The sequence below is a fragment of the Paramacrobiotus metropolitanus genome, unplaced genomic scaffold, assembly GCF_019649055.1.
Source record: "Paramacrobiotus metropolitanus isolate TYO unplaced genomic scaffold, Prichtersi_v1.0 Parri_scaffold0000052, whole genome shotgun sequence".
NCBI classification, from domain to species: domain Eukaryota; kingdom Metazoa; phylum Tardigrada; class Eutardigrada; order Parachela; family Macrobiotidae; genus Paramacrobiotus; species Paramacrobiotus metropolitanus.
The window spans coordinates 316,993-332,828 of NW_026570272.1; the positions used below are offsets into that span (position 1 = coordinate 316,993).

The 15,836-nt window shown below is 42.8% G+C and overlaps 1 protein-coding gene across 2 annotated transcripts; it reads left to right on the forward strand.

Moving 5' to 3' along the window:
- Positions 1-2,229, forward strand: LOC129592479 (uncharacterized). 2 transcript variants are annotated; one of them, XM_055488526.1, is made up of 2 exons: positions 1-321; positions 1,701-2,229. In XM_055488526.1, exon 2 carries the CDS (start codon positions 1,705-1,707, stop codon positions 2,134-2,136), a length of 432 nt encoding a protein of 143 aa, XP_055344501.1. In that variant the 5' UTR covers positions 1-321; positions 1,701-1,704; the 3' UTR covers positions 2,137-2,229. The 2 variants fall into 2 exon arrangements, with proteins under 2 accessions (XP_055344501.1, XP_055344500.1); XM_055488525.1 differs by having other exon boundaries at positions 1-204.
- The last annotated feature ends 13,607 nt before the right edge of the window (positions 2,230-15,836 follow it).

The following is a 15,836-nucleotide window of genomic DNA, read 5'->3' on the forward strand; positions in this document are numbered from 1 at the left end:
TACACGCTGTACTGTATATCTATAATCTACTTGTGCAGCAACCACTGTAGTTGTCGTCACTGACGAACTCTACATCTCCAGGCTTTCCCAAACAGCGACCGTGCAGTTTCCATCGTGCCGTGCTGGAGATCCATGTGCCATACTAATCATTCGGCAGATATCTGACGATGCTGACGTGCAGATGGAGGAGCCAGCCGAGTGTCGGTCAGTGGCTAGCATTTTTCTCGCTCCTGCCTGCGCAGCTGCACCTGACTGCGGGATGTCCTCGTACGCAGCGGCCGCCGTCAGTCAACGCCCAGCAGCGACCAGCGGGGCCTGACTGTGAGTATTCCCGTTTAATGCTTTTAACGTCCGCACACATTCAGGGCAGAGGCCAGTTCGAGGCAGCAGACACTCGCAAGAGTCACAACAACAACAACAATTCTCCAGAATACACAGCATTTCAGGTCATGCTTTAAACAAGAATACCGCAGCGTATTTAACGCCATAACTCTTTCAACTCACCATGTCAGTAGCGTGTGCCTGTTCAACTATACGGGTTAACTTGGCTGCAGTTCAGCTGGCCCAGCCTGAGTGATTCCTGCCCTATAGGAAGCCGACACGACCGACACAACTCTCGTTGTCCTCAGCAAGAATTTTATCAAGAAGACACTTTAGTCGCATTTCCATAGTCCAGCAGTATACTCGTATACTGCTGCTGAAAACAACCTGCTGACCGACAGATTACGCACCGACCATTGGCTTTTCTAACATTGCTCGGCGTGACCTTTTGCACAAATAATTTCCGCCCGACATGAGCTTGCTTAATGGTCTGGTTTCTGCGTTTTTTCTGCTTTCCGAGTACTTTTCTTTAGTTTCTTAGTGTTTGTTAGGTCATTTGGTTCGCTTGGACTTCTTAGGTACTGTCTTACTGGTTAGGTTCTTTCTTATATTTTTTTTCTTAGGTTATCTTACGTTACTTTGATTCAATTCGTATGTTATTCTATGGTTTCTCATACTTAGTTTTTCTTATCTATGTCAACAGATTGTCGTCAGCAAATTTGTCCTTTAGCAGCCTGTCAATCATCGAATAACGGAAAATGAATATCAGGCACAGTATCTGTATTGTACTGATACTTACACGGTACACGCGATGCTATTGTACAAAATTAATGTCAAAGCGCAACCCGGGGCAAGACGTATTATCGCAATATCACTGAAAGCATTAATATGCCGAATATCAGTAGTATACCAAATAAGCATAATACTTTACAAGTATCGGTCGCGCTAGCGCGCGACCAGTTCTGTTCGAGGTATGGAAAAATGAAAGAAATACAAAATACACTTCGTACAGCAATAAAAAAGATTTTGAGAAATATTTCAGATAAAAGACCCCAGCGAGGCCAGCTACGAAAATATTTTAAACATGTGGAAATGCGGACAGTTTTCAAGCTTTCCGGTTAAATTCGACCAGTTTTATAAAAACTGACAACCTCCGTAACTTTTCTTTGCCTTTATCACGGTTCTTTTTCCCGTTTTTAATGTATATGTATATGTATATGTATATGTATATGTATATGTATATGTATATGTATATGTATATGTATATGTATATGTATATGTATATGTATATGTATATGTATATGTATATGTATATGTATATGTATATGTATATGTATATGTACGGTATATGCAATAATTACGCGTTTAATTATCACCAGGTATATGCTGCTGCCGTTGATTACGCGCCGCGGCGATGTACTGGCCCCGCTGGACACCTATTACCTGACCGTCAGCGAGGGCGATTACGTGGCGGTCCCGTGCCACATCCGGCTGCCGCTCCCGGAAGGCATCATCCTCAATCTGCGCAACCACGTGATGTGGGTCCACAACGGGTGGATCGTCCGCTGTCCCGCGCAGGTGCCCTACGGGGCACTGATGCCGTCCACCATCAGATCGTCGCGGGACGTCAGAGCCGACTACGAATGGGCCACGAACCGCCCCGGACAGCTCGTCTACGCTCGATTACGCTTGCGGGCCGTCACCCGGGACGATGAGGGGTACGTCCAGTGCCTGTTCCGGCCGCACCAGGGGATACATGAGTGGATTGTGCAGACGACGGTGCTGCAGGTGTTGCCCAAGAATAGCACGCAGTAGCGTCAGGGTACGCAGACGTTGACTAATTGTTATATATATGGGCCGATGCTGTTTGTGGCGCTGGAGGCAGTGCGGGGGGCGGGGGTGCTGCTGAGCTCGGTGACGCCCGGACTGGGTTGGGTGATGTTGGATTGGGGTGCGGAGGGACGCGGCTGGAGGTGGGCGACGGGGGGAGGCACAATTGGGCGCGGAGAAGGTGCTGCTGTTTAATCGGATCAACGCGCCACGGGAACGCCTCAAGAAGGCGGTGGGATGATTTTTCTACTTTGTTGTTTCGTGATGGAACAGTTTGAGGTCACTTGCATAAATAAAAACTACAGATCAAGATCACCGGGTTTTTTCGATGTTTTCTTGTTGTTGGTCTGGATCAACTCCATAAATACCAAATAAAAGAAACCACATAAAAATACAAATGACGTTCAAATACAATAATACAAAAAAATAAGAAAGCAAAAGCAGATTAAATGGAAGGGAAAACATGATGATGACCGGCGCGCGAGTTGGCTGCTTTGTGATTTATACATGGGTTCAGCGCATTCCGCACGTACATTCAGCCCGTTTGGCAGGATTCGATTCCGCCGATTTACGATTGTATTGGTTACAGTGACAGGTGTCATTGTTTATTGTACAGCAGGCAGGAAACCCATTAAAAGCTACCTGGCTAAATAACAGGCATCATAATGAAATCAGAGCAATTAGAGCAAAACCCATTAACATACACACGATTGACACGAAGAACTAAGAAATGAAGGCAATCAAGGAATGGTAGCATGCTTCAGTGCACTACGAAAAACAGCAAGCAAACTGCTACTGAGAATGTCGTTTCCGGCCTGGGTTAACTGGTTCCTAACTTTGTTCAGCCTCCACGCCAACGTGGACTTCCCTGTCCTTCGATGAAGGTCCTGTTTCCGCTTCGAAGGCTGTACGGTTTGGAATCGTGCTTTACGACGATCATTTCGATGAGATAACGGGGCACTCGGAACTCCTCCGGGTGACAGAATTTTGTAAAGCCAAGTTACTTCCTGATGTTTCCATCGTTCAAACAGTGGCGTAATCCCGTACTGTTGCATCAATTGCGTAGCGGATGTGTCGGCATAATTGGCAATAGCTCGAACGGCTTTTCTTATCTTTCACACTGTTCATGAGGGTGATTCCATGATAAGCACTTTTTTGAACCTTTTTAATTTTGGTCGGCCCATTTCAAATGCTCGTCAATTATCACCCCCAAGTGCTGCACTGATTTTTCCGGTTCAACTTTATGCCCATTCAATTCCACCGACACAATAATACTAACATTACTCAAATGTGGTAATTTTTATTTCAAACCGAACGCGTACACGGTTTAGAACAGCTAAATAAACAAGAGCTCATTAAACATTTCCGCTCTCTCTGCGGTGCCCAAAACAGAGGCGGCGTTGCCGCGTTGTATCTCAAGAGACAGTCGCTGCCGAAGAAATTCGTGGGAGCGGACTTCTCCTGAATGGGTCCGTAAACGCTTTCCAAGTTCTTTGATGATAGCGATGGCTGACGGTCCCCACGGGCCCATTGTTTCAAAAGCGATGGGCGCGAAAATGTAACGAGCAACCAAATAAGCATATAGATTGGTCTTCTTTTCCTCTGCCTGGACGGCGGCGGATCCCGCGTTTGCGGATGTAAACTTGATGTGACTGTATCAACACACGTGACATCCCATGCCAGACACATGCCCCTCTGCCACGCAAATGTTGTGCATCCATCTGGGCGTCTGCCACTTGTATTAGAAGTGCCGCGAGGCTCTAGTTTTGCTGGGATTCCGGCTGATACGAATGCGCGGCAAACGAGACTGTTAAGTGCACCATGCCCATGCCGTGGATGCCGGCCTGCGGAAAAGGAACAGGAGAGACCGTGATGGGCATAGCAGTCGACAGGCTTGTAACACTTCGCGCAGTTGTGCGGTTCGCAGATCTTGGCGCCAAGTCTAAGTCCGACGGAGATTTTTAGCGCGTCATCGTCGAGCAGGTTACCGATATGGGCCGACGGCAAAGCTTAAGCCAAATACCGGCTTCCGGTCTCGACTGAGCGAGTAGACGCGCCTTGTTAACCTCATCGTGGCGGAATACTTCTAACAAGGTAGCAAGAGACACGTTGCACAACGGGAGGTCCCACGCTTTCTGTGACTTTCAAAAATCTGGTGAAGGCAGTTCTGTCAACCGGGCATTGGTCTTCCAAATTTTTAGCGCTGCAGAGACATCGACGGACGACGGCCGGTCGGTTCGGAAGCAGTAATGACACCAGGTCGGCAACGGAGTGAATCGAAGCCAGAAAGGCTGTGAGTGCTAATTCCTCCGAGCGACGTAAGCCAATACAACCTCTGCTAACCGGAAGGCTTGCCTGCCGCCAGCTGGGATAGTCATCGTGATTGGTTCGCACATTGCACAACTGTTGGAAACAGGCACGCAGGACTTCGTCGATTTTATACAATTGCTCCGGGTATTTCCAGGCGTTGCTACATCTCAGCATATAGACGATCTTTGGTGCCCCAAGGCAGTGCCGTAGAAGAAAAAGCGCGTGGTGGCGCGGGACCAGCTGCATCCGTTCACACACCGCAGTTAATGATTGCGCTTTCTCAGCATACAAGGGGGCGATCGCGGCGTCCAAAACGGGAGCTCCAAGCAAAGTCAGACTGGAGCTGGACATGACACGGACTCCGGACATGACACAGACTCCGAGCAAGCGAGGTAAACATTGCTTACCTCGCTTGCTCGATGTCCTTCAGTTGAAGGCGTTACACACTGTTGATTGCGTTGGGAAGCGGAGAACATCCCGGCTTTCCTAGTGCGATCCAACTAGGGTCGCCGGGAGATCCGCCGGTTCCGCTCGGGGGCGTCCTATGCCGGGCATTTGGGAGGAGGTTTAACACCAAAGAAAGCTAGCTGCACCGGTACCATGCCTTTTCCAGGCTTATCAGTCACTTTTCCCCTACTCTACCGAGTAGTGGACGACTGGCTGATACGCCTGGAAAAATTTGACCGTAGACTAAATGCAGGTATTGACAGTTACCCAAACAGACGACGATTTAAGTATATATGCAGAACGGCCGTCGATTGCGGTTATATATACTGTATGCCAGCATTCTAAGAAGAATGCCCCTGCATGTTAATTTGGAGTGGCTTGATCTGTGGAGACAGCATATTTCTGTACCAATATACGTTTTCCTAGCTTTCCGGTGTCGGGTCACTTCGCAAGGCAGTTAAAAAACAGACGTAAACGACTAAACTGCGCACACAAGCGATTTGGCCGTAGATGATGCCAAATTATTCGTGTACATTTTCTTTTATTCGGGCAATAGCCTATTAACAGAACAGCAAGCCTGCGCTGGTAGATACTAATTAAAGATTCCAAATTTACACATTGAAGAAACAACCAAAATCATTGCACAAAGTGTACATTGCACAAAGTACATGCACAAAAACTTTCGCTCTCGCGCACACCAAAACCGGATTTGCATTATTTTATGGCACTGCAAAAGCAAATGAGTTGTATACATGGATTTTAAAACAGTTTATGCGCGCAACATCCGGCGACTGGGAATTATGGCCATACATGAGGCTATTCCAAAACGTTAAATGCACCAAAAGGCTCATTGTTAACCGACCTTACTTAAATTTTGCAGTACATACGTACATAATGTATAAGCATGAAGATTATTGATCCAGTGCTGACTGGTCCAGCACTTTTTGCAAATTTGATCCTCGAAAATTTTTGAAGTTTGCAAACAGGTCAGGGCGCTAAAGCAGTGGATCACCGGCACGAACGACCTTCACGCTTATGTGCATTTCCTTTAAAAATTTCATGAAGAACGACCCATAATCAATGAGACCTTTGGTATACCCAAATTCGTTTAAACGCTTGGGAATTTGTCTTACAGTCGATACTCCGCAACCGGATATTGCGCGCGCAAAATAAATGTATTTCAAGCAATGTAAAAAAGCATTGACTACATGATGCCGGAACACAATGCAAAATGGTGTGCCGGAGTGTGCGAAAGCGGAAGTTTAGCGTGTATGTACCGAAATTTGGTGCCATGTACCGGGTCACTTCGAGAAGTAACAACTTCGGTAAGCGTTACCGGCAGCATCTTTAGGAAACCTGCTGACAAATTCTGCCCTGAGAATCGCTGTTGGGCTACGCCTTAATTGGAGCAGCTATCGTCACTCCGCACCGTTGCATCTGCGGGGACTGGGTGGACGCCCGAGGCTACAATGGCCTCAGCTGCAAGAAAAGTCGATGAAGGAAGCCCAGACACATCAGCTTGAATGCTGTCTGTAAACGGGCATTCGCATCAGCCGGAATTGAAACAAAGCTTGAACCAGTGGGCTTAGGTCGAACGAATGGCCAACGCCCGGATGGCGTTACGTTAGCACCACGCAGGAAAGATGAAGAATGCTGACGTGGGATGTCACCTGCGTCTGTACGGTGGCATTATCGCATATCGTGGCAACATCCGTGCGAGCTGGAGCAGCGGCGGCAAAGGCTGAACAGGATATGGTAACCAAGCACTGCAGAACATCACCCCGGACTACCTGTTCAGCGCTTTGGGCTTTGAAACGCTAGGACCAAACGGAACCGGAAGCTTCCCGTCTGCTGACGGAAGTGGTAGAATGGTACGGCCAGAAACGGCCAGGGTCAAAAAGAGGGAGGGAAAAATAAAGGGAGGGATTTTGAGCGGTCGAAAAGAGGGAGGGAAAACTGAAGGAAGGGATTTTGAGCGGTCAGAAAAGGAAGGGAATTTGAGCGATCCTAAAATTTGAAGCTGTTTAGAGCGAGCAAAACAGAATTTCCAAGCACTACCTCCGGAAGCTGTTGTAAGATCTAGATACAAAGTACAATGGTGATTTCCCACTTCACACCAAATCATGTCATATTTTCTCAGCATGCTTGAGATTGGATGCTATATGGAATCGTTGGAACGTTTTTATGTTCAAAGTTCAAACTTCTTCTTACCTAAAACTAAAAATGAAATTTTGCCGTTGTGATTAATATAGCGTGTTCCTTTCTTTATTACCATAACTGTGCGATGATTATTAATAAAAGCGAAAAAGTCACTGCAAACTAAAATTCCTAAACATTCGTTGTAGTTACATGCTTAATTACTGAAGTTCCTCTAGATATTAGAAGCAATTTGTGTCCTTTAAATTTTTTAAAATGAAAGATTGTACTTTCTAAAAAGGTCTAAAAAGAAATCTACTCACTTCGATAGTTAAGCATTCAATTAATTTTTAAATCAGAATCTGGTTTTTATATTTTTTTTCGAATAAATTTTGTATCTAAGTCATATATGTAGTTTCCATGTTTTATACGTAAAATTAATTTCGTAATTTGCACCCTAATTCTCGATATATTGTCTTAGTTTGGCGATCAGATTCCAAATTTACGCCGGATTTTCACGCGTTAAGATTTGGACCGGTTTGGCCATTGAACAAGTATTTCAATTTTTTCTATTGCAGTCAGTAAAACAGAAGACGACTCAGGAAAGAAAACGTGAATGAAAGCAGCTAAAACGCATATCCTAAAACACAGCTAGCCGTGCTGTGTGTTTCCGCATAGGTACATCCAGATTCATTACATTTTGGCAACTCTTAACTCTGCAGTGTGCACATTAAAACTTGTACTTATGCAATAAACTTGACTGCAACGTTCTTGGATTTAATTAAATATATATCAACCTTTATTGAGTTCCGTTTGCTGTTATGCGGCAAAAAACCCCTATTACAAATTAGGGGAAAAGGCACGCATAACCTATTCTTTTTTAAAGGTTTTGTAAACAAAACTCGCGCAACGGAAGCATCAATAAGGTAAAGACCGCTTGCTCTCCTCTACATTACACATGAATCTTTTTTTTGGTAGTTTTAGAGAAGGAGCTATAGAATACAGAGATTATAAGAGTATATTATGTGGAAAGGACGATCACAATACAATTATGCGGGGTGTATGGCAAGCAACAATGCAACACACACCAACCACATATAAAATGAGCAAAATTAATAAACACACATCCATGCACCGTTCTTCGATGGAGACCGGGAGCGTCTTTGGGTGGTTTGCGCTTGGTGGTTACGTCGGCTGCACACTGTTACCGAGAAGCGAGTAGGGATAAAACGAGTCAGTGTGAAAGCGAGAGAGACGTAGAACAGAGAGAGTCAGTCAAAGATTCGACGGCAGTGGAATTACGGTGAGTGTAAACGCACTAGCTGATTACGACAAACATAAGGTTCGATTTAACTTTCGCACACTCTCCAATGTAGCAACGAAACCGATTTTTCCAACATTACATCGAAGTTTCTTCATAAACTTATGAAAACGTGAAAGTTTTTCAGATTTCACTATAAGACTATTTGTCAGACACCAAAATATGACTTCAGTTAAGTTTTGAAAAAAACTGAAATTTCAAAAAAATATGGAATATTAATTATTAAAATTATTTTGCACTACTACTTATACAGTGAAAAGCTTAGTCGGGCCAGGTGGGAGCCACAGTTTATCGGATCGTTTATTAAATAACGCATAACTACAACAAACAGCAATTTTAGCCATTTTCTTACAGATTAAAGATGAAGTACTAGTGTTACAGCCAGATATTTGTTTTAATAAACAGGTTAAATTATGGCTCGTCCTTTTGGGAATCATTCCCAATGATCCCACGGCAATGTGATGTTGTTTAACAGTCCACCCTAATGCCGCGAGATCGTTTTCAAGGGAAGCGTATCGTGTATTTTTCCTTAAATCAGCATTGCGAAAACTTTTAACAGTTTCAAAAGGTATTGTTACTTCGACAAGATCAATACGTTTCAAAGATCTATTAATTACAGTGAGATCAGGGAAGACCTTAGTTACAAGAATATCTGAAGGAATAGTATCAACATGCGAGGAATAACAGTCAGGCGCTAGATCGCAAAAGACTTCGGTGTTTTTGTCGGTGTCCTTGATTGCAGCGGTTAGACCATCAACCAGCGCTTTAACAACACTATTATGTCTCCATGTGAAACGGGCAGACTGTAATGAAACTTGACAGCCATTAAGAATATGTCCAAGTGTGCCCGCTGCCTGATCACATAAGGAACACAAAGGAGACACCAATTTGCCCCATTTATGGAGATTAGTAAAAGAAGGGGCAACATTCAGCCGGGCTTGGGAAAGAAATGAGCATGTGCTGCGAGGGAGATCGAATTTCAAGGAAGACCAATAATTATCAGCGTCTTCCTCATTAGCAACACGCAGCCAGGCACCTTGTTGTACAAGACTGGCCACGTGTTGCTCTCGCTTCAAAGTAATGATGGAATAAACATGGGAGGTTACACTGTCTTTGGCGGCGGCACGGGCATTGTTTATTGCGGTGTTACTGCCATCACTGGCCACAACAGCGGCACGGGCGTTCTGAGCTTCGGACTGGATTACTGGGGCAAATTGGTGCATAAGATTAGAAGGCGATTGTAACACTTCATCGGCAGCACACTGTACTACTGGGTCAGCACTGGAGATTAAACAGTCAACAATCAGCCCACTTCTGGCTTGATAAGCAATATTTTTAATTGATTTGAAATTAGCGCCTTGTGGCAAAAAAAGCGAATCAGTATTCGCACACTGAGGAAGACGAAGCCATTTTTTCAAAAATTTATTAGTTAAACTTTGCAATTTATCGATCGCTGCAGTATTTAGGTCATGCACAGTCAGAAGGAAACGCACTGATTGAACAATATAGTTATTGTAAATCCATAGCTTATATTCATCGCGCAAAGAAAGCTGGTCAGTTTTTAAAAGCAGATCCATTAAACAATTGTTAATGCTTTTTTGCGCGTTTCGACGTTGGTTATTAGAGAAGACATATGAGCCGAGAAATTTCATTGGCTCCGATTTAATATTGCGCATAGCAGTTCCGTTAATGAAAAATTCATAGTCAGAGGCAACACCGCCCGTCAGAGAAAAAGATCTGCATTTCGAAACTTTCAAGAAAAGGCCCATATTAACCATTCGCACATTTACATCACGCAAAAGTTTATCCATAGACCGCTTATTATTTGTTATTAAAGTCAAATCGTCAGCAAAAGCGAGCGCAACAACTTTTTCATCATCGATCTCAATGCCGCAATTGTTATTTTGTTTCAGATATTCGAGCACAGGGTTAAAACAAAGCAAGAACAGAATGCAGCTCATTGAATCTCCCTGAAATAGGATCAGTAATAAAATCGTTGTTTTGAACTTTCACAGATAAGCCATCATAATAAGCCAGAATATACTTTATGTAAGATGCACTGATTCCATAACGAGAGAGAACATCCTTTAATAGCTCGTGCCTTACTGAACCATAGGCATTCGCGATGTCCAGCCATGCTACATGTAAAGCGCGTTTCAGTTTACGTTGCTTCTCAATAATGTGTTGTAATTTTAAAGAGTGTTGCCCACAGCCGTTCATGCACTCGATAAAGCCTTTTTGCACTGAAACATCAATAATGTTATTCTTTTGAACAAACGAAAGGATCCGGTTGGAAATGACTGTATGCAAAATTTTAGCACAACAACTAGTCAGAGTATTTGGCCGGTAGTTAGAACAATCAGCGGCGTCGCCAGTTTTATACAAAAGAACGGTGCGACCGACTTTCCACGAAGTTGGTGGATTAGCAGACGATACGATTTTATTGTACATACTAGCTAAAAAATTATGTAACACTGGAAAGTTTTTAAAAATACCATAGCCGAGTCCATCGAGACCGGAGCCAGTGCGCCCTGATTTTTTAAGCAGTGCCCTGCTCACTTCCCTGCCCAGAATTGGAGATTCGTTAAAAGGAACACACACCTCTGGCATTTTAATTTCATTCAGCCAAGACAGATCGAGCGCTTCGAGATTATCCGGATTGTACGTCTGCCTGAAATGCGATTCGATCTCGGTTTTATTTAGGCAATTTGAATTAATACCTGAGGATTTCGAAAACTTTTCTTTTATAAAGTCAAACCGATTTTTAAGAAAAAACTTTTCATTAGACTGAATTTCAGAAGCTTTCTTTAGTTCAGCAATCTGATTACATAACCTTTTATTGAGGACGCGGAGATGCTGTAGAGCGAACAAATCCTCTTCAGGTAACTGAAAACCACGTGCCTGCAGTCGCCTACGTTTGCGAACAATTTTGGTGATACGGCCAGTTATTTTAAATTTTTCGTCAAGTAACTCACGAGGAACAGATCGCTTCAAAATTTTATCAAAAAAATTTGTTTTCGAAACAGTCTTACAGTTAAGAATTTTAATAAGATAACTGGCAAGAGACCAGGTTAACAATTCAATATTATCCGATGCAGAAATATGACCCAGTAGTTCAGCATTCTTAAGCCGAGAAGTAATATCGCCCAGAAAGTTTTCAAACCTGACGGAAACTTCAGGAGAGAGCGATTCCCAATCAGGCATAAGGATTTTAGGACGGGAACAATTTTCCTGGCAAATCTGGGCAATACTTGGTGCACGATCGTCATTAGAAATGATTCCGGACAATAAATGATACAAATTATCTACATTTTCAACGGTATAGTTAACAGTGCGGCTATTTGTGGAAGTCATTTTTTTTAAAAATAATAATTCGCTAATACAAATAATAATAATAATATGATCGGATGGTCACGAACGGGAGAGCAAGGGTGATTGGGTGGAATATTGGCAAATTTCCGTCGGAAACGCCGAATATTGGGCAATCACACGTTGAACGATGAAGTTAAGCAGTCTAACCGAAAGCGAGCAGCACGGTGCGAGCGATGGTCAAGATTGAGTCTAGCTTGGCTTCGGTCTTCTAGTGCTAGTCTACAGCGGTGCACTTTCCTAGAATAATATTTGGAAATATTTGGAAATATTTCGAAATATTTGGAAATATCTGGAAATATTTGGAAATATCTGGAAATATTTAGAAATATTTAGGCATGTTACCATGGTAGCGGAAGCTCTGGCGGCGATCTGGGGGATCCATGTTTAATGTCACCGGGTATTTCAGTTCGACTCACCATGTTGTGTCGCATAGGAATCACAAAGAAAATCGTCGGCGACCCTAAAGTTATGGGCACTCTCCGTTACAGAAACTCAAATGTCAGCAAGAAGAAACGTGGGTTCGCTTCGCCCGTCCTCTTGATAGAAGAAAAGCCTCGCTTTGCTTGCGTACTTGATTACAAAATGAACTAAGGGGCGCGTGCGCTAAGCATCTTCGGTAGCGATTACGAATCCGATTAAGACATTTTCTCCAGAAAAGTTCTTAATCGCTCGGGTTTTTAATCGGTTTATTAATCGATTTAACACCACAGGTGCGCCAAACCGATTAACAAATCAAGCGATACGAAAATTTCAAGGAGTCAAATAGAAAATTCGGCAATATGGACCCCCAAAAAGCACCCCGGATCAGTATCCCTAGTTAGGCTGTCAGACATCGTAACTGCTAGCGAAACAACCTCAGACTAACCGCTAACCGATTAAGGCGAGGTAATTGTTTTGCCTTCATTTTCAGAGGAGATACAATAGCTACAGTTTCCCAGGTAGAACAAAATGCTCTTTAAAATGAATGTTTTTTCGAAAGTCGAAGATCCAAATAAAAGCACAACTGTGTAAAAGATCAAAAGGTACCGTGGGTCTAAAACGACGCTCGGGTCCAGTAGTACGTTCGATTCACTTAACTGCCATCTCCTCTCAAACCGAACCGCAAACAACCGCACGCGGGCTGCGTGTCTGCGTTGCGCTGCTACCGCGCGCAGACTGCGATTTGATGAACGCTTTATGCAACCTGCAGGTCTGCGCCGATGCAGAGGACCATTTTCGAAAAACAAAAACCCATATTTACTAGAATTAAAGTTTGGACAGTTCTACGCGCCTTATAATCCATTGCCGCAATGGAATTGGCTGTTCTTGGTACCGTTGGAAAGACAAAATTATTTTACATACTGGGTTTTTTTGGTTTTGGAATTGAGCCATTCGAATTCCAACGATCAGTGGTTTTCTCAGTTAGGGGAATTAGTTTAATGTTTAAAAATTTATATCTTTACTGTTTTTTACACAAGATTTTTTCAAAATAAATCCAATATGTAAAATAATTATACGTTATATTTAGAAACAGCAAACTTGAAGTTGCCCCATTGGGTGCTTCAGCGCAGCTTTTTTTGGGGCACATACAACATAATATTCTATATCCCGTTTGCACTTTTAGGCTTCATTTTAAAAACTTATATGTTAAAAAGTGCAATTTATAAGGTTTATAATGAATCTTTGCACTTCGAGAACAGACCAACCAAAGGCGCACAACAAATTTTCAAAGTTGTCAGTAAAATTGGCATTTTGCAAACAATTACATCCCGTTAATACTTTTACCGATTAAGAAAATTCCGAAAATTTCTTAATCGCTTTTGCTCAACCGGTTGCGATTAAGATTTTGTGCAACCGGAAGTGTTTCGGATTGTCCAATAGACGCATTCGGGAGGTGCGGTCGCTTGAGTCAGGATGAAAAAGCATTAATCGGATCGGTTTCTTAATCGGTTTTGGAGCTTACAATTAGCGCACACTGCCCTAAATGTAGTTTAAACAGTTAAAAAACTAAATGTAGTTAAAAATGTAGTTAAAAAACGTAGTTAAAAATGTTGTAGTAGTTAAAAAACATTAAACCTAAATGTAGTTAAAAAACATTTCACGGTAACATATAGCATCCAATCTCAAGCATGCTGAGAGAATGTGACATGATTTTGTGTGTAAAGTGGAAGATTACCAGTATATCTAGATCTTACATCTTACAACCGCTTCCGGAGGTAGTGCTTGGAAATTCTGTTTTGCTCGCTCTGAACAACTTCAAATTTTAGGGTCGCTCAAAATCCCTTCCTTTTCTGACCACACAAAATCCCTTCCTTTAGTTTTCCCTCCCTCTTTTCGACTGCTCAAAATCCCTCCCTTTATTTTTCCCTCCCTTTTTTTGACCCTGGCCGCAAGAAACTGGCGAGGCACGAGCACCGGAATACCTACGCCAGCGTATCACCATAGAAATCCAGCGCGGGAACGCGGCCTCCGTTCAGGGACCAGCTCCACCGGGAGCAAGTTTAGATCAGTTGTTCTCTGTTCTTAGACCTCGCGAGGCTGTTTTCTGCTGATTGAGTGTACTGCGTTGTGATGTTAATTGTTTTCTTCTGTAAGCTAAAGCGCAACACATCGAAACTAAACGTTCTCCTGCATAAAAGTCTGTTTACAACTTCGATATAATGAAATTCTGTTGTGCCAATACTGTTTCGTCATATTCTGCAGTAGAGCCCTGCAACGGACTGGGAAATCCGATCCACTCGAACCCACTCCGATTTTCGGACCGGATTGGACGGATTTCAATCTGGAAAATTCGGAGTCGGAGTGGTTTCGGAGTTTTTGTGCACCTGATCGGATCGGGTTCGGATGCAAACGAGACTCCGAATAATCCGTAATTAAATAAATATTATTAATTAATTTTGATTGAATTTCACCGGCCTTCAAAACAAAAATTTTCGCCAGCGTCGCGCTTCGCGCGATGCTTCCATTTGCGCTTAATTTATTTGCACCGAAGTATCTGCTTTTGTTTAGTAGACTGTTGTTAATTCTCTTTCATTTCCTTTTATTAATTCTCCTGACACTTTTGAATATTTAGAGTGTTTTGCGATTGTTATGATGTCGTTATTTGTTATCGCCTTATCAAATAATTTTAGTATAACTACTACAGTACGTTAAATGGACCACATGTGTTGTGCAGCTCAGTCAGTTTCACTAGGCACCGGCTTCCCATTTTTATTTGCAGCGTTTGTAATTGGATTAATCCTGGAGATTAAGATATAATTTATAAATATTAATATTATATACGTTTAACTATTATATAATTATATACGTTTAACAGTAATATTATATACGTTTAACTAAACTTACTCTAAGGTCCTAAAGAATACATGAAACTACCAATTATTTTAGTTCCGGAGTCCGGACGTGTAGAAACATCCCTTCCTTTAATTTTCTCTCCCTTTTTTTGACCCAGGCTAATATGTGGGTAATCCGTGGGATGAACCGTATACAACAAAAAGATCTGATACAGATTCCCGACAGTGAGGATAGATAACTAACCTCCCCAGATGCTTCGACACTGTAGTGCTGAAAAACTAAATTTATCTAAAACATTCTTGTATATGCTAATCCTCCAGCGTACCCTTTATTATGCCCAAGAAAATTGTACTTCTGAATTCTGAAGTCTTTTTGCTACCGAAAACATGGCATTAAAAATTTTTTAATGTAGGGATGTGTAATAAAATCAAGTAATACGTGTTCTTTTCGAAAATTTTTCGGATCGGATCGGAGTGGGTTCGGATTGGCCAAAAATATTTTCGGATCGGATTGGTCGGAGTACGATTTTTAGAATTCGGAGTCGGACTGGGTTCGGATAAAATTTTTTAAGTTCGGATCGGACTGGACGCAGTTTCGTACTCCGTTGCAGGGCACTATTCTGCAGTTCACAGATTCTGTGAATGTACTGTACTGTAATGAAAAATGGGAATGGCAACGCCCACCAGCACATTAAGTACCGTACGGTAAAAATTGCAAAGCCAACCAACAAAATTTGAAGAATCAACGCAGCACCGCCCCACTGTCGATGGATTGGACAAAGCAGCTTAGTCAGCCAATCAGCGCGCCTGACCGCGATTAATTGCGG

Coding starts and splice junctions, on each gene's coding strand:
- LOC129592479 (XM_055488525.1), top strand. CDS start 182: ATGGAGGAGCCAGCCGAGTGTCG. Junction 205..1,700: donor GAGGAGCCAGCCGAGTGTCG/GTCAGTGGCTAG, acceptor AATTATCACCAG/GTATATGCTGCTGCCGTTGA.